This window comes from Panulirus ornatus, chromosome 2 (genome assembly GCF_036320965.1).
Source record: "Panulirus ornatus isolate Po-2019 chromosome 2, ASM3632096v1, whole genome shotgun sequence".
Lineage (NCBI taxonomy): Eukaryota > Metazoa > Arthropoda > Malacostraca > Decapoda > Palinuridae > Panulirus > Panulirus ornatus.
In genome coordinates this window covers 83,986,453-84,008,084 of record NC_092225.1, presented here as the reverse complement: position 1 = coordinate 84,008,084, position 21,632 = coordinate 83,986,453, and the positions used below count along the sequence as shown (strand labels likewise).

Genomic DNA, 21,632 nt, shown 5'->3' with positions numbered 1-21,632 from the left:
TGGTTTCAGAAGTGGTAGAGGATGTGTGGATCAGGTGTTTGCTTTGAAGAATGTATGCGAGAAATGCTTAGAAAAACAAATGGATTTCTATGTAGCATTTATGGATATGGAGAGGGCATATGATAGAGTTGATAGAGATGCTCTGTAGAAGGTATTAAGAATATATGGTGTTGGAGGTAAGTTGTTAGAAGCAGTGAAAAGTTTTTATCGAGGATGTAAGGCATATGTTCGAGTAGGAAGAGAGGAAAATGATTGGTTCCCAGTGAATGTCAGTTTGCAGCAGGGGTGCGTGATACCTCCATGGTTGTTTAATTTGTTTATGGGTGGGGTTGTTAGGGAGGTAAATGCAAGAGTTTTGAAGAGAGAGGCAAGTATGTGGTCTGTTGTAGATGAGAGGGCTTGGGAAGTGAGTCAGTTGTTGTTCGCTGATGATACAGCACTGGTGGTTGATTCGGGTGAGAAACTGCAGAAGCTGGTGACTGAGTTTGGTAAAGTGTGTGAAAGAAGAAAGCTGAGAGTAAATGTGAATAAGAGCAAGGTTATTAGGTACAGTAGGGTTGAGGGACAAGTCAGTTGGGAGGTAAGATTGAATGGAGAAAAACTAGAGGAAGTGAAGTGTTTTAGATATCTTGGAGTGGATTTAGCAGTGGATGGAACCATGGAAGTGGAAGTGAGTCACAAGGTGGGGGAGGGGGCAAAGGTTCTGGGAGCGTTGAAGAATGTGTGGAAGGCAAGATTATTATCTCGTAGAGCAAAAATGGGTATGTTTGAAAGAATAGTGGCTCCAACAATGTTATATGGTTGCGAGGCATGGGCTATAGATAGGGTTGTGCAGAGGAGGGTGGATGTGTGGGAAATGAGATTTTTGAGGAAAATATGTGGTGTGAGGTGGTTTGATCGAGTAAGTAATGAAAGGGTAAGAGAGATTTGTGGTAATAGAAAGAGTGTGGTTGAGAAAGCAGAAGGTTATTGAAATGGTTTGGTCACTTGGAGAGAATGAGTGAGGAAAGATTGACAAAGAGGATATATGTGTCAGAGGTGGAGGGAACGAGGAGAAGTGGGAAACCAAATTAGAGTTGGAAGGATGGAGTGAAAAAGATTTTGAGCAATTGGGTCTTAAACATACAGGAGGGTGAAAGGCGTGCAAGGAATAGAGTGAATTGGAATGATGTGGTATACTGAGGTTGACGTGCTGTCAGTGGATTGAACCAGGGCATGTGAAGCATCTGGGGTAAACCATGGAGAGTTTTGTAGGAATTGGATGTGGAAAGGGAGCTGTGGTTTCGGTGCATTACACATGACAGTGAGAGACTGAGTGTGAATGAATGTGGCTTATGTTGTCCTTTCCTAATGCTATCTCGTGCACGTGTGGGAGGAGGGGGGTGCCATTTCATGTGTGGTGGGTTGGGAACGGGAATGGATGAAGGCCGCAAATATGAATATGTACATGTGTATATATGTATATGTCTGTGTATGTATATGTATACATTGAAATGTATAGGTATGTATATGTGCTTGTGTGGGTGTAAATGTATATACATGTGTATGTGGGTGAGTTGGGTTATTCTTTCATCTGTTTCCTTGCACTCCCTTTCCACATCCAGGCCCGACAGACCTTTTCATGGTTTACCTCAGATGCTTCACATGCCCTGATTCAATCCATTGACAGCACGTTGACCCCAGTATACCATATTGTTTCAATTCGCTCTATTCCTTGCACACCTTTCACCTCCTTGTATGTATAGGCCCCAAACGCTCAAAATCTTTTTCACTCCATCCTTCCACCTCCAATTTAGTCTCCTGCTTCTCTTTGTTCCCTCCACCTCTGACACATATATCTTCTTTGTCAATCTTTCCTCACTCATTCTCTCCAAGTGTCCAAACCATTTCAAGACACTCTATATAACTACATATATATTTCTTTCATCTCATTCTTTGTTTATTATTTTAGTTATCATTTTTTTTTCTTACAATGACTAACATGGAATAGGCAAAATATGCCCCAGTTGAGGCCATCTTGGACAAAGTAAAAAACAGATGGAAAAGAAAGTAGAAACTAATTATGTCTCCACAGGTGCTTATAGACCTAATGTTTAGAGGAAGAAATGATATATGAAGAGAAAGAAGGAAGAAAATTCCACAATTTAGCTGTTTGAGGGAAGGAGATATCATAACAGCCAGTCCTCGAGTGGGTGGACTCCTTACAATAACTTAGGGAGGTAGCAGGGTAATGTGTCATGGGTCCAAATGTTGGGTTGGGGACACATGCAAAAAACTCATAAGAACATTGTCAAAAATGATATTTGTAGAATAGAGAAAAAGCAGAAATATTGTGTTATATGGATAGAAAAGGTTGAAGAGAGGTGATGCCTTGAGAATGATGACACAGAAGGATTTTGATTCATCTCTAGTTAACAGAGACTGTGGAGGGTGAATCAACCCAGATGTGTGACCAGTATTCTGTACTTAGGTGAATAAGACCTCTGTAGGTATGGAATAGCTGCTCACAAAAAAAAGAATAAATAAAACAGTAATGCACCTATACAACACTCCAAGCTTTGGGGAAGCAAACTTTGCAATGTTGATTATGTAGGGTTTTCATGACATTGTAGGATATGGTGATCCCAAAATGTTTATGTTATTACATGGTTGAATTGTGGTGTTTTGAAGTTTTATAAAGGGAAACATGATTTGTGGAAAGAGCTATAGGGGGATTGTGCATTTTGGCACCATCGAATTTTACAAGGTTACTGCCTTCCCTCTCCAGAATGCTGCACGGGTCCAAATTGAGAGAGGAAATAGGATCCGTTTGAGATAGAACATGAGTCAAAGTATGTAAAGTGGAATGATCAGCATAAGAGTGAATAGGTTTAGAAGCAAAGAGAAGAACATTTATGTTGAGAAGAAAGAGAGTAGACAATGACACAGAATCCAGAGAAATGCCGATATTGATAGGATGGGAAGGGGAAGTTACTCACTCTATGACTACTATGATGGAACTGCCAGAGAGGAAATCATGCATTAAAGAACAGAGAAAAGCAGTAAAACTAAAGGGAGGGGGATTAGAAAGTAAAAGACTTCTGTCAAACTGTCAAATGCTTTAGATATGTCGAGGGCTATGGCAAAATTTTCAACAAAATTTTGAGAGAGGAGGATCAGAGGTGAGTGAAATAGGATAGATTACCAGCAGACATTGCTCTGCAAAATCCATACTGGTTGTCTGAAAGGAGGGAACAGGATTCTAATTGTTTGAGAATGTGAGAGATTAGAGGAGTTTCATAGTCTTTGAAGACAGCAAAAGTGAGAGCTATGGGGCAATAGTTGGACAAGTTAGAGTAGTCTCCTTTCTTAGGGATGGGCCATACCAGGGCATGCTACCAAGCAGAAGGGTTTTTAGTCTGGGTTTTTAGCTTTGAAGGAAACTCCTTTAGAACCAAAGAGGAATACCATCTGAACCATACGCCATTTTCCATATGAAGCTGGAGAGTACCTGGAAGATGCTGTGTAAGGAAAATATAAATGGTATAGGTTCATTAGGAGGAGGAGGGGGTGGAGGATGAGAAGCTAAATCATTCAAAGCTGTTTTGGCAGAAAACAAGGTACCAACGAGAGCAGCTTTATTAATCTTGAGGGTTTTCAATAGATTTATCAGATCAGAAAAGAGTAGGAGAGATTGAACTACAGTTGTTGATGGTTTTGCTTAAGGACCATAAAGGTTTGTCAGTAGAAGTCAAGTCAACACTTATAAAAGGGCACTTGGCTCTTCAAAGAACAGCTTTGCAATGATTCTGGCCAGAAATGAAAGCAGAGTGGGTTTCAGGGGAAGGGAAGACTTTCATGGCCCTGCATGCACCATCCTTGATGCAGCAGGCACTAGAGCAAGAGCAATCAAACCACAATTGAGGAGAAAAATATTGAGAAGATGGGATATAGAACTCCATCCCAGTCAAGATGATTTCTGCCATGCATTCAGCACAACTTGAGAAATCTTGACAACAGAAGCAGTACTTATCCCAGAGAAAGTTGTTAAAGTTGTTCATGGATAACCTTTGAGCTATCCCAAAGTGCCAAAGTTAGCTTTTTTTTTGGGGGGGGGGGGTTGAAAGATGAGGGGCGTTCTCATTTAGAATTAAAAGAAATAAGGTTGTGGTCTGAGAACCATAAGGGACAGCAATGGTGTATGAATAGTGGGAGAGTTCTGAAGTAAAAAAAAAAAAAAAGAGGTCAAGTGTGTCACAAGAGTGCTCATGATGGTCTAGAACTTAGGTAGGGTGTTTGTTTTTCCAGATAATTAAGGAGAGAAAAAGAAAAGGTGTCACCTCCATCAAGATCATCCCAGTAAAGCCAAACCAATCCTGCATAGAAGATTAGGTCAAGTATTAGAATGAATTAGTGGTCAGAGGAAAGTTTATGAAATGCAGCCCAGGTGATCCTTATGTGTAGTGCTGGTTTGAATGGTAATGTCTGGTGATGCTGGCTGCTTGATGTAGCGGGATGGAAGTCTGGATAGTAGGCTGGTCGGTTGGCAGAGGCTGAGAGCATTATAAGAATGCACTTGATGATTGAGTAGTTCACCACAAGGATATTGAACATAAGCTTTGAAACATCTAAAGAAATAAAATGCATCAATATCACAAGACGAGAACACACAAAAGAACAAGCAGAAAAGACAAAATAATATTAGGACATGGGAAAACTAGGATGGACATCAAGACAAAAAAAAATGTGAACCTATAGTGAACAATATGATGGTTTTGAAATTTTTGTATATGATAGCTTTAGATAGTAGTTGGTAGGCAACTAACAACCAGGGAGTTATATTATCAGTACTTCCTGCCCAAGTATCAGGAGAGTTAATGATGTTTGTGGAGAGTGCCAAAACTTCAGTGGTTGTCAAGTTGTGCTCCTGTGACCTAGGTAGCTGTTTTTTTTTTCTGCCTCACCCATAAGTGCTATGTTGCACATAGCACTTGAAAACACTTAACTCACACAGCTCATTCTTTGTAATTAGATTTTCCTGTGGTGAGCATAGTGTACTATCGCTGCCTTTTGACTAAATGGTAGGAGCAATAGATTGAAGTAGTAGGTAGGAACATTTGACTGATAGGACTGGTAGGAGCTTCAGCAAACAGTACACAAGAGTTGCCCTCTGCCAGTGGCCTGTTAAGGGTGAGGCACATAAGGCTAAGTAGCAGCACTGGAGTTTACTAGTTATGGAAACTATTGCCATGGAGGGAACATGCATCAGAGTTATATAGATATTGGATGCACTGTTCCTCCAGATAACTAAAACATGCCTTGAAGAACAGAGAAATTAAGAGTATTAGAGAACAGTTTGGCAACCATCATTCTAATAAAATGATGGCACCAGCCTTAAGACAGTTTGGATGAAAGCATAGTGAAAAATATGTTCATTCATTTGTGTGGTTAGCTTTGAATGCAGTATATAGAAATGACAGTTTTGCAAACAGTGGAACTTACAAGGTATTGTTATTAATAGGCAGTTGAAATAGGTAATTATATATATATATATGCATGTTGTACATGGATTTAGCACTTGATTCATGTAACCCAATCACTGAAAGATCCCTGTATGATCAGAAGTCCATTATCTTAGTATTCTTGCTCTGTAATGAAAACCTCTGTCGTCTTGAAAGAGCGAAATTTTATGTGAACCCAGAGTATGTTTTCATGAAAGAAATTGATTGTTTTACAGTAAAGGAAGGAGTGGCTTTGTGTATACTACTTCGCAACTGACCAAAATGTACTCCAGGTGAATACTTGACTATGTGTGACTGTTTTTAAATGTTGATTTGGTAAACTTGTTGCCATTGCAAGAGACTTTTAGTAAAGTAGGTAATTGTTAGTCTATCTAAAATGATCATAAGGAGTCATTTACTTTTGAATCATTTGTCCACTGTCATAAGTATCAGATTAACATTTGTGAAATCAGAGAACAGTGAAGTAGATAAAGTTTTCATACAATGGATATTTAGCTGTGATTTAATCAGTAACTTATTTTTTTAGTTTCTAGATAATGATTCTTTATCTCCAATGTGTGTGCTCTTAATCCAAGCTACCACTCTAGTAACTGCTCTGCATCTGTAACCTTTCATTGTAAATCCGCTTGTTCTGTCCTAGTGCACCTTATTATGTTCCCTGCTGGTACACTACACATTTTCCCATTGTTTCCCTTGCTCCTGATTTATTGAGGTTTTTCACCACTAAATATTGGAATGGAGTGATCTTAGCCCTTAAACTTGGACCATAATACTTAACTGCAGTTTGTCTGCAGTAGCCCTAGTTTCTCTTTTATTCTTTTATATTTACATTCAGATAAAATTTTCTGTCATAGGGGGCCATACCTACTTCATAATTTCAGAGGGAAATGGAAAACCAAAATTTTTTAGAACAGGGGTAAGTTATCATTTCATCAATGATACAAAATAGTATTATGCCTATTATGCCAATGATACATAATTTTTCATACGTAATTAATGTACGTTATTTTTCCATGATGCATTTGTTATTGTTATTAGTTAAGATTGCCTCTTTTATCCACAAAAAAAAAAATTGTTTTTAAACAATTTTCCAAATACATTTCAAATATTATTGGTGAAATTCAAATGGCAACTCTCCTAACAATTAAAGATATTAGTACAAGTTAGTGTAAGAGGTGGTTGATCAATGCACACCTGCTTACCCTACTTCTGTACCATGCAGGAATTGTTACCAAAAGCTTTCAATATGCCTTGAATATTAGTATGGCTAGAATATTTTAGGGATGAAGCTAGAACGTTACAGGGAATGAAATGAAGTGAAGAATCTTTTATGCTATTTACATCATGTGTATTGATGGGAGGGTGGTTAATGTTTTTGGGTGAGGTGCTAGTGCCATGAATAGGCACTGTAAATGCCATTTTCTCTCAAAGTACTTTATTTTCCATCTGCTCCTGTTAGATGAATCCAAAAACCATTTTTTGCCATTTTGTGAAAAAAGCATATTATCATCACACAGTACCACTGACAAAAGTTTTTATTGATCAAATAAAACCTGAATAGAGGGGTTTGAAAATTAGCATAGTTGATAGTTTAAGTTTTTCTTTTCTTTTTATACAGCTAAATGGCTCAGAAGTTTGTATATGATGATGTGAATAGTATGTGAAAAATTTTGAAGTGAATCTGGCCTCTTTAAGAAGTGAGCTTGGCATCTTTATACATTGCTGCAGCTTCCCAGATTTAGGATTTAACTTCCCTTCCTCTCTGTTAGTATTTCTGTCAAATGCATCTGTTTCATACTTTAGTTTCTATAGGAATTATGATATGATCACCCTTTCAATTTTGTGAAAGTGTTATGATGCACACAAACCTTATTGCATGAGGAATACTATTAGTTTTGAGACACTTAATTTGATCAATTATGCAGCCCCTTTTTACAGGGCTCCTTCCACTTCAAGACTGTGCTACAATCAGTAGCAGGGAAGTAGACTCTTTTGGAGTTAGAAATTCCCAAAATGTGATTTTCCTCCTCATGGAAGGTGACTTTTCCTTCGTGATGTAACCCCATGTAGGATGAGTCTGATAACACCAGATGTTTATAGTAATTTGAAAGTATTAGTAAATGTTACAGATGTTAGTTTAATCTTTTCCATGCTATATCACTATCATGGTGCTCCCTGCCAAGTTTTTGGCTTTGATATGTTACAACTTGTTTTGCATACCCAGGTGATATATGATTCCATATATTATCCATAGACATCAATAACAACCAAATAACATGTATGGAAAAGATATCGCAGATCACAGTCAATCGTAAATCGTTAATGAGAGCATAAGTACATCATGGTATGAATCAGATTTATGTAGCAATATGTTTGACAAACTTATTATAAAAGAAACAATTTCTTCTGTGTTATTGATTGATTTTATGATGAAAATACGATATGTTTCATCTTGTGATTTAAATAATGCTCTGTGTTTAAAAGGTATGTGAATACATAAATGATATGTATGAAATATAAGTACATACATGTTAAGTAAATGCATGTAAAAGATATTGTAAATCATACATATGAGATGTGTAAAATCACTCCTGTTAAAGAATAAAGAGGTGTTTAATGTGAATAGGTGTATGTAGAATGGAATCACATCTGGAAAAAACCATAATCATCATATTATAATTGTACATGAGTAGTGTGTGAAAGAAGAAAGTTGAGAGTAAATGTGAATAAGAGCAAGGTTATTAGGTACAGTAGGGTTGAGGGTCAAGTCAATTGGGAGGTAAGTTTGAATGGAGAAAAACTGGAGGAAGTAAAGTGTTTTAGATATCTGGGAGTGGATCTGGCAGCGGATGGAACCATGGAAGCGGAAATGAATCATAGGATGGGGGAGGGGGCAAAAATTCTGGGAGCCTTGAAGAATGTTTGGAAGTCAAGAACATTGTCTCGGAAAGCAGAAATGGGTATGTTTGAAGGAATAGTGGTTCCAACAATGTTGTATGGTTGCGAAGCGTGGGCTATGGATAGAGTTGTGCGCAGGAGGGTGGATGTGCTGGAAATGAGATGTTTGAGGACAATATGTGGTGTGAGGTGGATTGATTGAGTAAGTAATAATAGGGTAAGAGAGATGTGTGGAAATAAAAAGAGTGTGCTTAAGAGAGCAGAAGAGGGTATTTTGAAATGGTTTGGTCACGTGGAGAGAATGAGTGAGGAAAGATTGACCAAGAGGATATATGTGTCAGAGGTGGAGGGAACAAGGAGAAGTGGGAGACCAAACTGGAGGTGGAAAGATGGAGTGAAAAAGATTTTGAGTGATCGGGGCCTCAACATGCAGGAGGGTGAAAGGCGTGCAAGGAATAGAGTGAATTGGAACGATGTGGTATACCGGGGTCGACGTGCTGTCAGTGGATTGAACCAGGTCATGTGAAGCGTCTGGGGTAAACCATGGAAAGTTCTGTGGGGCCTGGATGTGGAAAGGGAGCTGTGTTTTCGGTGCATTATTACATGACAGCTAGAGACTGAGTGTGAACGAATGGGGCCTTTGTTGTCTTTTCCTAGCGCTACCTCACACACATGAGGGGGGAGGGGGTTGTTATTCCATGTGTGGCGAGGTGGCGATGGGAATAAATAAAGGCAGAGAGTATGAATTATGTTCCATGTGTATATATGTATATGTCTGTGTGTGTATATATATATGTATACACTAAGATGTATATTTGTGTGTGTGGACGTGTATGTATATACATGTGTATGTGGGTGGGTTGGGCCACTCTTTCGTCTGTTTCCTTGCGCTACCTCGCTAACACGGGAGACAGCGACAAAGTAAATAAATAAATAAGTAGTGAGGATCCTTGCTTCAGCCACAGCCCTTTCCTGTTCACTCAACACCCTCCAGTGCCAGTAATGACAAAACTATACTACTAATTGGCTATTTTCTTCAATAATATGTGTTATAGATATATTCTATAAGGGGATTATTTTTTTAATTTTATGAGCATGGGGCTTCTAACCTTGTGGAGATAATACACAATGAGAGGTTTTTGTAAGTGCATGGGGCTTCCATCCCCATGGAGACAATACACAATGAGAAGTTTCTATAAATACTTCAGCTGTGGTTTAGATACATTTGTTAAGCCCTACATGGCACAATGGAACATTTCCTTTCTCATTATTTTCACATAAAATGTGAAATTGAACCCCTTGAGAATCAGAAGAATGACATGGGAATTAGAAGATATGATGTCAGTGGAAAGGCATGATGAAATACATGGAAGAGAAATAGAGTGAAGAGATAGGACTAATGAAAAGGGTGAAAAGGATAAAGTTTCATAGAATATGAAAAGAAATATCTAAAAACAAACTCCTAAACAAACAAGGGATCCTAGAGGTGGTAAGATGATGTTAATCCTATGTGTTGATGAGCTTGGTGGATACAGTTTATTGATAACTGTGCCATTGAATACATAAGAAAAAATAGTAAATTAAGATTTTAAGGTCACAGAAGTAAATACATATGGAAAATAAAGCACAAAGCATGTAATTGCATTAACCACTATCTTCCATAACTCTCAAGAGAAAAATATTGTTGTGATGTCAAATAATAGAAATTTATTATTATTTTTTTTTTTTACAGAATCTGTGTGTAGTCTTTCTTGCATTGAAATTGTTTTAAACTCAATGAATGCTATTTCCTCCCTCAGATAGCTAAGCTATGGAAATTCTTCTTGTCCTTAAGTCTTTCTCCCTTTCTGTTACCTTTTTACCTTCAAGAATCAAGTTTGAAAATATTTACAGAGCCCTGATGATTTTCTACTTTCTTCTCCCACTTTATTACTTTCACCCAAAATGGCCTTTGATTGTGGCATGTTTTGCCTCTGCCATGTCACTCACGATCTGAAACAGAGATCAGAGATCCCTACATTGATTGAGAGTAATTTATTGATTACCTAATAAGAGCCTGTAGGTAAACCAGATATCTGAATACAAGGACAGAATCATCTTGTGTGAACCACTGCTCATCACCATTATATCTACAGGAAGAGGTTAACGTCATGAACTAAGTCTGGAAGCACTTACACAGCATCTCATTCCAGCAAAACCTCAAAATGCACTACAGGAAGTGTAGGAGGGTATGAAGCAGTATGACAGCTTGCTTACTAACATCCTATGTAGGAAGAGAAAGCTTCTCATGCATTACTTGGTTTCTTTTTAGCAGGAGTCAGCCAGTGAATAAAAAAGACGAGCAAAGCTGAATAGAAGCTGATAATAAAGTCTCAGTGGTTAAACAAAGTAATAAAGTAGTGGGCTAGAAAGTGGTGCCCAGTATTGGCTCTGCCACATATCCCTACTCCCAATGAAGGACTGCCAATATCTCTGGACATTCAACATCCACCTAGACACAAACACTGAAACTAAACATGCTCACATTTACTAGAAGCACTAAGTGAACAACAGTGTAAGACAGTCCCAGTTTAAACAAACTAGCACTTGAAAGAAGCCCATTAACAAACTAAACATCATAAAACTTAACACCATTGGCATCTGGAACAAACATACAGAAGTACTCAACCTGCTCCAAGAAGATTTATAAACAATCCGTATCCAAAAAACCTGATTCACCAATAGATCCACCCTTCCTCCCTTCTATAACTTTTAAACTTAAAGGTAAAACAGACAGCAAGGACAAGGAGGAGTGACATTTAAACACCTCAACATCCTATCACAGACACCACTCAAAGCACAAAACAGGTCTCAAGTAGTGACAACACTCATGAAATACAATCCATAGAAATACAGCTACAGTGCTTACTGCATCATAATCAATATGTATGTAAAAAGAAATAACAACAAAACCTGACCTAACTTACCCAACACTTATTTGTGGACTTTTCAATGCCCTTCATTCTGCACTGTATAAAGACAAGGAGGATAATGGTGAGTGTTCAACTACAGAGGAATAGGGTTGTCAAATATACACGGTAAGCTGCATGGGAGGTTATTGATTGAGAGGGTGAAGGCATGTTCAGAGCATCAGATTTGTGAGAAGCAGTGTGGTTTCAGAAGTGGTAAAGGATGTGCGAATCAGATGTTTGCTTTAAAGAATGTGCATGTGGAAAATACTTAGGAAACGGATGGCTTTGTATGTGGCATTTATGGATCTAGAGAAGGCATATGATAAGCTGCTAGAAGCATTGAGAAGTTCTAATTGAAGGTGTAAGGCTTGTATGTGATTAGGAGGAGAAGAGAGTAATGGTTCTAAGTGAAAATTGGTTTTTGGCAAGGGTGTGTGATGTCACCATGGTTGTTCAGTTTGTTTATGGATAGGTTAATGAGGGAGGTAAATGTAAGAGTCTTGGAAAGAGGGCCGAGTATGTAGTCTGGAGGATGAGAGGACATGGGAAGTGAGCCACTTGTTTGCTGATGATCACTTACTCGATCAAACTACCTCACACCACATATTGTCCTCAAACATCTCATTTCCAACACATCCACCCTCCTCCGCACAACTCTATCTATAGCCCATATCCTCGCAACCATATAACATTGTTGGAACCACTATTCTTTCAAACATACCCATTTTTGCTTTCCGAGATAATGTTCTCGCCTTCTACACATTTTTCAACACACCCAGGACTTTCACCCTCTCCCCCACCCTATGACTCACTTGCACTTCCATGGTTCCATCCTCTGCCAAATCCACTCCCAGATATCTAAAAAAAACTTCCCTTCCTCCAGTTTTTCTCCATTCAAACTTACCTCCCAACTGACTTGTCCCTTAACCATAGCTACTGTGCCTAATAACCTTGCTCTTATTCACATTTACTCTCAGCTTTCTTCTTTCACACACTTTACCAAACTCAGTCACCAGCTTCTGCAGTTTCTCACCTGAATCAGCCACCAGTGCTGTATCATCAGTGAACAACAACTAACTCACTTCCCAAGCTCTCTCATCCACAATGGACTGCATACTTGCCCCTCTTTCTAAAACTCTTGCATTCACCTTCCTAACAAGCCCATCCATCATCAAATTAAACAACCATGGAGACATCACACACCCCTGCTGCAAACCGACGTTCACTGAGAACCAATCACTTTCCTCCCTTCCTACTCATACACAAGCCTTACATCCTTGAAAAAAACTTTTCACTGTTTCTAACAACTTGCCTCCCACACCATATATTCTTAATACCTTCCACAGAGCATCTCTATCAACTCCATCATATGCCTTCTCCAGATCCATAAATGCAACATACAAATCCATTTGCTTTTCTAAATATTTCTCACATGCATTCTTCAAAGCAAACACCTGATCCACACATCCTCTACCACTTCTGAAACCACACTGCTCTTCCCCAATCTGATGCTCTGTACATGCCTTCACTGTCTCAATCAATACCCTCCCATATAATTTCCAAGGAATACTCAACAAAGTTATACCTCTGTAATTTGAGCACTCACATTTATCCCCTTTGCCTTTGTGCAATGGCACTATGCAACCATTCTGCCAATCCTCAGGCACCTCACCGTGAGTCATACATACATTAAATAATCTTACCAACCAGTCAACAACACAGTCACCCCCTTTTTTAATAAATTTTACTGCTACACCATCCAAACCCGCTGCCTTGCCAGCTTTCATCTTCCGCAAAGATTTTACTAACTCTTCTCTGTTTACCAAATCATTCCCCCTGTCTCGCTTCGTACACCACCTCGACCAAAACACCCTATATCTGCCACTCTATCATCAAACACATTCAACAAACCTTCAAAATACTCACTCCATCTCCTTCTTACAGGGGACTGAGCCTCTGAGGGAATATCCTCACTTGGCCCCCTTCTCTGTTCCCCTTTTGGAAAATTAAAAAATGAGAGGGGAGGATTTCTAGCCTCCCACTCCCTCCCCTTTTAGTTGCCTTCTATGACATGCAGGGAATACATGGGAAGTATTCTTTCTCCCCTATCCCCAGGGATAATATATATATATATATATATATATATATATATATATATATATATATATATATATATATATATATATATATATATTTATGTTATTATTTTGCTTTGTCGATGTCTCCCGCGTTAGCGAGGTAGCGCAAGGAAACAGACGAAAGAATGGCCCAACCCACCCACATACACATGTATATACATACATGTCCACACACGCAAATATACATACCTATACATCTCAATGTATACATATATATACACACACAGACATATACATATATACACATGTACATAATTCATACTGTCTGCCTTTATTTATTCCCATCGCCACCTTGCCACGCATGGAATAACAACCTCCCCCCTCATGTGCGCAAGGTAGTGCTAGGAAAAGACAACAAAGGCCCCATTCATTCACACTCAGTCTCTAGCTGTCATGTAATAATGCACCGAAACCATATATTTAATGTTAACTTCTAATACACAGCGACAACTTGTTTAGGGATGTAAATGCTTGGTTTTTGGATGTTAAAAACCTTGGCAGGCACTGCAGTGTTCCTGTCTGTTTATCCCACTCTTGTGAAAAAGCTTTGCAGAACGCAAGGTCTTTTTCTTGACACTTCAGTCTTACAAATGCAAGATCATAACTTTAACCCCCAAAATTGCTAATGCTGCAGATATACATCTGCAGTATTGCCAGGAGCTTCAGCTATTTCTGCTGCCATGACATCACTGATAAAACACATAAGCATCTACTGTTGAGTAAATAGAATTTGGAGTAAATACAGTTTGTGTCCAAATCTTAGTATTGTTATTGGGCTTTTTCAAGTTTTCAGTACTTCCTAAGTTTTTAGAAACTAGTGCCTTTTATTAGTATTTGATTTTTGTATTGTAGTGATTAATTTTGTGTTGAAGTGTGATGCTTGTGTAGTAAGCAATTGCACAAGGAATGTAATTGGATATTTCCTGTAGTTTTCCATTTGATATTGTATTAAAACATGTGTGCTTTTTTATATTTCTTGTCTGCATCAACATTCTATTGAGTTTTGTCTTATTAAAGCATGTTGGACAAGTAGGACCTATTAATTTTCTCATATTTCTCACGATGGAAGTTTGGATAATATTCAAATTTCTTTGCTCATGAACTTCCACTATATATATTACGTTTTTGATATTTCAATAATTTGTCTTGTTTGTAACATTTATTTTATTATACAGATCACCAGAATGGTCAAAGGTTTCAGCATCTGAACGGGAAAAACTAGGATTAACTTTTGAAGATGATGGTGAATTCTGGTGAGTTTTATTAAAAATGTACCTTTTGCTTTTCTTTTGCACTTATCTAGCCCTGCCTCTGGTTTTCATGTATACAATTTCTGCTTCCACTATCTTCTCAAGTAATGCACTCCCTCGTAAATTTAGTTATAACTTTGCAGTCTTGATTTACATACCTCACTCTTAACCTTTCCTCTACCTTGCCAAACTCCTTTTTTGGCATTCAAATGTATTTCTGCTTGATTCTCTAACTTTTTTTTGTTTGAGTCTAATTTTTTTTTTTTTTTTTTTATGCTTTGTCGCTGTCTCCCGCGTAGGTAGCGCAAGGAAACAGACGAAAGAAATGGCCCAACCCCCCCCCCATACACATGTATATACATACGTCCACACACGCAAATATACATACCTACACAGCTTTCCATGGTTTACCCCAGACGCTTCACATGCCTTGATTCAATCCACTGACAGCACGTCAACCCCGGTATACCACATCGCTCCAATTCACTCTATTCCTTGCCCTCCTTTCACCCTCCTGCATGTTCAGGCCCCGATCACACAAAATCTTTTTCACTCCATCTTTCCACCTCCAATTTGGTCTCCCTCTTCTCCTCGTTCCCTCCACCTCCGACACATATATCCTCTTGGTCAATCTTTCCTCACTCATTCTCTCCATGTGCCCAAACCACTTCAAAACACCCTCTTCTGCTCTCTCAACCACGCTCTTTTTATTTCCACACATCTCTCTTACCCTTACGTTACTCACTCGATCAAACCACCTCACACCACACATTGTCCTCAAACATCTCATTTCCAGCACATCCATCCTCCTGCGCACAACTCTATCCATAGCCCACGCCTCGCAACCATACAACATTATTGGAACCACTATTCCTTCAAACATACCCATTTTTGCTTTCCGAGATAATGTTCTCGACTTCCACACATTCTTCAAGGCCCCCAGGATTTTCGCCCCCTCCCCCACCCTATGATCCACTTCCGCTTCCATGTTTCCATCCGCTGCCAGATCCACTCCCAGATATCTAAAACACTTCACTTCCTCCAGTTTTTCTCCATTCAAACTCACCTCCCAATTGACTTGACCCTCAACCCTACTGTACCTAATAACCTTGCTCTTATTCACATTTACTCTTAACTTTCTTCTTCCACACACTTTACCAAACTCAGTCACCAGCTTCTGCAGTTTCTCACATGAATCAGCCACCAGCGCTGTATCATCAGCGAACAACAACTGACTCACTTCCCAAGCTCTCTCATCCCCAACAGACTTCATACTTGCCCCTCTTTCCAAAACTCTTGCATTTACCTCCCTAACAACCCCATCCATAAACAAATTAAACAACCATGGAGACATCACACACCCCTGCCGCAAACCTACATTCACTGAGAACCAATCACTTTCCTCTCTTCCTACACGTACACATGCCTTACATCCTCGATAAAAACTTTTCACTAATATATATGGTAAAACTTAACTTAGGCTGAAACTCACCATCTTTTTATCATATGTTTTCTTAGAATTTCCTTTCTAATTGAGTTAGGTTTTTTGATTCACCTTCCTTTATTTTAATCAGCAGACTTTGTGTATGGTGTCTATGCTACTCTTATTAATGCCATAACAGTGAGCCACTGCTGGAGCACTAGACCCCTGTCCAGGTTCATTCAGTATCTTAAACAGGCCCACTTATCGCTGGATGCTTAGGCATAGTGGTGACTGGTTCAAGTGGGGAGAAGTGTAGAAATGTAACGGAAAGCGTGCTATTTTTTTATTGTTTTAATTTGAATTTTTCTGAACTGAATATCTTAACATTAAAGCAAATTAGTCCCTTAAGCCTGATATCTTTGTGCAGTGAAACTGTACAGTGATTTTCATAACTCTTTGCAGGATGACATTTGAGGATTTTGTACAGCATTTCACAGACCTTTCCATCTGTTTCCTCATCAACACAAAGTTCTTAAGCTTCAGTAAAACCTGGTATGAGTCAATATTCTTCAGTTCTTGGACAATTGGTGTTCGTGGACACAATACAGATAGAGCTGGAGGATGTCCTAATCACAAGGATACATTTTTACGCAATCCACAGTATAGGTAAGTTACTTTTATTAGTTTTTGAATACATGCCCTGAGAATTTTGCCTTTGGAATTAAATTGTTCCAGATAAGTCTGAGTGAATAGTGAGATTACTTGTTATCGGGCCAAAGATGGTATTTTGATCAACTCTCAGCATACACATCAGAAGAGAGTAAACATATACTACAGTGTAGGAGCATTCCTTGATTTGATGAAATATTGGTTAGAGATATATAGTGATTTTTTTATGTAGATAGATAAATTCTGACATGCATATTTAACACTCTATGGGCCCAGCTCTCATCCATGAGGTGAACCAAGTGTGCAGCAACTATTGGTCATTGCCCTGTAAATGCTTACAAGCAAATCTGATTTGTTACATTATTTTTAGTTGTTCGTCTTTTTTTATATAGATGTATGTCTGTTCATAAATGATTAGCCGATGATGTACAGTAAATTCTAATACTGTTATGTTTATAAATTTGTTTGTAATTCATTCCCTTGTCATACTGAATAACAAATAATTATATAGAATACCACCAGTACAATCATCAAGAGTCATTAAAATGTTATTATAAATATTACATAAAATGCTGTGTCTTTGTCGAGTGCCATAATGGAACATGTAGGAATGATTCTGTTTTCTCCACTCTTTATATATTATGTAATTTTACATCTGATGTTTTGTATGGTATAACAATGGAATTTTGGTGAATTGTAAACATAGATGATACATATATCATAAACAGAATGCAATCATCAGAATTCCAGAGAGTTACAGAATTTGGATTTTCTACTTGCATTATTTTAGTTGATATGTTATATGAATTTCAAGCTTCTATACCCCATAGTTTAAAAGTAGTAGGAGATCAAGAGGAAGGTGCAGGGGCTGAAAAAAAGAGCAAATGAGATTTTGGGTTAATGAATATCAGCATACTTTGGGGAGAATAAGATATTTTGGAAGACAAGTAATAGTGTTCAAAAACCAAGAGAGCAAATAGGGGACATCAGGAAAGGGGGCAAATAGAAGTGATAAAAGGCAGTGATGAGGTGAAGAGGAGACAGAATGAATACTTTGAAGGATAGTTAAAGGTGCTTGATGATATGTGCCAGATGGAGGGTTTGGTGACACGTGAAAAGAACAGTCATGGTAATCGGTTCAACGAAGAGAGAATAGGTGGTGAATGCCTGGCACAAGAAGAAATATGGAAAGTGTTTAAATGAAGAGAGAAGAGATGATGAATGCCACGTGCAAGACGCTGCCAACCCTTGTCTCTTGGCCGCCATCCCCTGTCACTTGGTTACCGACCCTTGTACTTGGCCGCCATCCCTTGTCACTTGGCCGCCAACCCTTGTCGAGGACAGACATGCTTTACTGATGCGCTCGCCGACCCAGTTTCAAACAGGTCTTTTTGTGTGCTGCTTAGTGACACAATTGAATCTTTGTGAAGTCTTTTTGAATCAGTATAATTTTTAAAACCTAGTGAAAATCCTAGAATATGGCTCCATCTTCTTGAGTTGCTTGCTCTAGATGCTATTGGGAGTGCACCAGGGACTTTTTTGTCCGAGATGAAGGTGAGTACGCTTCTTGTTTGTTCTGTGATGTATTTGACAGGCTTTTACTAGGTGTTAGGAAAAACAGCAAAGCCTTGGAGAAACTAGATGTTAGGATGAAAGAGTGGGATGAGGAAGCTGGGTTCTTAGTGATGAAGCAGTTGTGATACAGGAAACAGACACAGGTATATCATCTAAGGTAGATAGTTTAGATAGTAGGATAGCAACCACAGAGATGAAGCTGGAAGGTACTTACTTCCACCTTCCAGCCTGTGAGGAAACCTTGTCGCCCCACTACTGAACAACTGAACAAACTCCACTCAATAGGTTTAGTGTACTAGATGATCAAGTACAGGATGATCGTAGCATCACCATGGTCGGGGACTCTGTAGTCAGATATCAGGACCAAGAGTTCTATGTGATGGGTAGAAATAGGAAGAATTTGTGTTTTGCAGGTGCTAAAACATATCCTAGATAAGTTTAACTGCATAGTCTCAAACAATCCTGAGAATGTGATTATTGTTGTTCAGGTGGGATCAAACGATGCAATTAATGGGAGATTGGAAGGAATAGTAGCAAGGTATAGGGAACTTATTGAGAGAGCAGAAGAGGGTGTTTTGAAATGGTTTGGGCTCATGGAGAGAATGAGTGAGGAAAGATTGACCAAGAGGATATATGTTGGAGGTGGAGGGAACGAGAGGAAGCGGGAGACCAAATTGGAGGTGGAAAGATGGAGTGAAAAAGATTTTGAGTGATCGGGGCCTGAACATGCAGGAGGGTGAAAGGCGGGCAAGGAATAGAGTGAATTGGATCAATGTGGTATACTGGGGTCGACGTGCTGTCATTGGATTGAATCAGGGCATGTGAAGCATCTGGGGTAAACCATGGAAAGTTGTGTGGGGCCTGGATGTGGAAAGGGAGCTGTGGTTTTGGGCATTATTACATGACAGCTAGAGACTGAGTGTGAACGAATGGGGCCTTTGTTGTCTTTTCCTAGCGCTACCTCGCACACATAAGGGGGGAGGGGGATGTTATTCCATGTGTGGCGAGGTGGCGATGGGAATAAATAAAGGCAAACAGTATGAATTATGTACATGTGTATATATGTATATGTCTGTGTGTGTATATATATGTGTACATTGAGATGTATAGGTATGTATATTTGCGTGTGTGGACGTGTATGTATATACATCTGTATGGGGTTGGGTTGGGCCATTCCTTTCTTCTGTTTCCTTGCGCTACCTCACAAATGCGGGAGACAGCGACAAAGCAAAATAAATATAAATAAATAAATTAACAAGTTTAAGGAAAGTTGTAGGAAGCTGACAATATTAGGGTTGCTGCCAAGGTATGATCTCGATTTCTGTACCAAAAGAATGCTGGGATAAACAGAAGAATGGAAGCTCTCTATAGGAAGGAGGATAGTGTGTTAAGTATAAACCTGTGGGACCAATTTAGTCATGATGGAATGGTTTTCACTGAAATGGAATAGGGAAAGCCTGCCTTGGCAGAGTACTTGATGTGAATATTAGGCCTTTTTTTTTGATAGATACACTACTCAGGAGCAAATGACAGTCTAGCTAATGAACTAGGAGAGTAGGGGAGGGTGAGGGAGTAGCTGTGGGGTGTAATGTAAGTACGGGTGGAGTCAGAGTGTGAACGGGATCTGAGGAACAAGGTAGAGGATGGATGGGACCTTGGTGGTAGGGATTCTCGGCTAGTAGTTGTAACCTCACAGGCAGAGAAGTTAGCAAAGAAAGGTCAAGTTGGGGACAACTCTGGCAGTATAAGTAGTGGGTGAGCACAGGTGCAGGTCAACTCAGGTATCTTTTAGGAATGATTCTAGTTGGGTCCAGTATGGGGAGGGTCAAAGTAAGGCGGTGAACCCAATACAGAAGGAGAACTGTGTCTCTCTCCCACTGCTGCACACACAGACATTAACAGTGATAATACAATCATGCATACCGACAGAAAAAAAAAAAAAGGCAAATTCAGTCCAGAAGTCAACTCAGAAGAAAATAAGTTTAATATACACAAATGCCTGGAGCATCATTACGAAATGTGATGAACTTATATCCTATGCAGTTACTGAAAACTCTGAGAGTAGGTACTTTATAGCTGAGTTAGCTGTACCAGGATACAAAATATTTGCGAAAGATCGCTTGTAAGGGGTAGGTGGTGGAGTTTTGAGCTTTGTTGATAACACACACACACACACACACACACTCTTTATATTGACAATTCTGACATGTTGAACAGTAAACTACGTTTTGGTGATATTTACAGACCTCCTAAGCAAAAAGAAGAGGAAGATAAGATATTATACAATAGAATCAAAACTAATAGATAGTAAAGAGGTTATAATAGTTGGAGACTTCAACAGTCCGAACATAAACTGGAACACTTTAACAGGTGACTGAGACGGATTGAGACAAATGGAACTGATTGAAAACACTTTTCTAGAACAGTTGACTAATAAACCAACTAGAGGTAAAAACATTCTTGATCTTGTCCTCACCAATGACACAAACTTAATCCACTCTTGAAAATTAAGGGAGAGTTTGTCAAACCGTGATTACAGTTTAAGTAGATTATAGATAAATTTAGATTATGAAATAAATGACAAGAAACTCTTAATCCCAGATTACAGATGAGCAGATTTTGAAAACATTAGACAAGAAATTTGCATTACCGACTGGACAAAACTTGTTGATGATTACACGGTGGAGGAAATGTGGGATAATTAAAAAAATACGCTACTCAAGATTGAAAATAAGCATATTCCACAAATTACAAAGAGAACTTGCAGTATTTCAAAACCATCATGGATGAATAGGAGAATAGGACTAATTTGCCAAAAGAAGGAAACATCAGAAATTCTTACCATTAGAACCAATGAAAATTGCCAGGGATTAATCAGAATCCAAAAAGAGTGTAAAAAAGTCATAAGACAGAGTAAACACGAGGAAGAAAAATAATTTCCTTGAAAGTTAATAATAATCCTAAGGAATTCTTCAGATACGTAAGATAAAGGAAGACAGTACAAGAAGGAATTGGACAATTATGAAATGGACATGACACACTAACTACTGATGACAAGAAAATGGCTACCATACTCAATTATTCTTTTGATTCTCTATTCATAATTGAAGAAACACATCGAATACTGCAACCAACGAAAATGTTTCAGGGATCTGATGAAGAGTTGAAGGTTAGAGAAATAAAGGACTCTGAAGTACTTAAATACCTGGACCAATTAAATCCTAACA

At 38.7% G+C, this 21,632-nt stretch overlaps 1 protein-coding gene across 9 annotated transcripts in view; it reads left to right on the top strand.

Annotated features, from left to right (window-relative positions):
- Positions 1-21,632, top strand: part of LOC139757813 (calpain-5-like) — a 255,428-nt gene that overhangs the window by 170,116 nt on the left and 63,680 nt on the right. For 6 of the 9 annotated variants that reach the window (XM_071678680.1, XM_071678723.1, XM_071678669.1 and 3 more), the window contains 3 exons: positions 5,717-5,773; positions 14,664-14,741; positions 16,624-16,827. In XM_071678680.1, coding sequence (XP_071534781.1) covers positions 5,717-5,773; positions 14,664-14,741; positions 16,624-16,827 — 339 coding nt within the window. The remainder of the gene's footprint in view (positions 1-5,716; positions 5,774-14,663; positions 14,742-16,623; positions 16,828-21,632) is intronic. The other 3 variants (XM_071678716.1, XM_071678707.1, XM_071678697.1) reach the window with 1 other exon arrangement.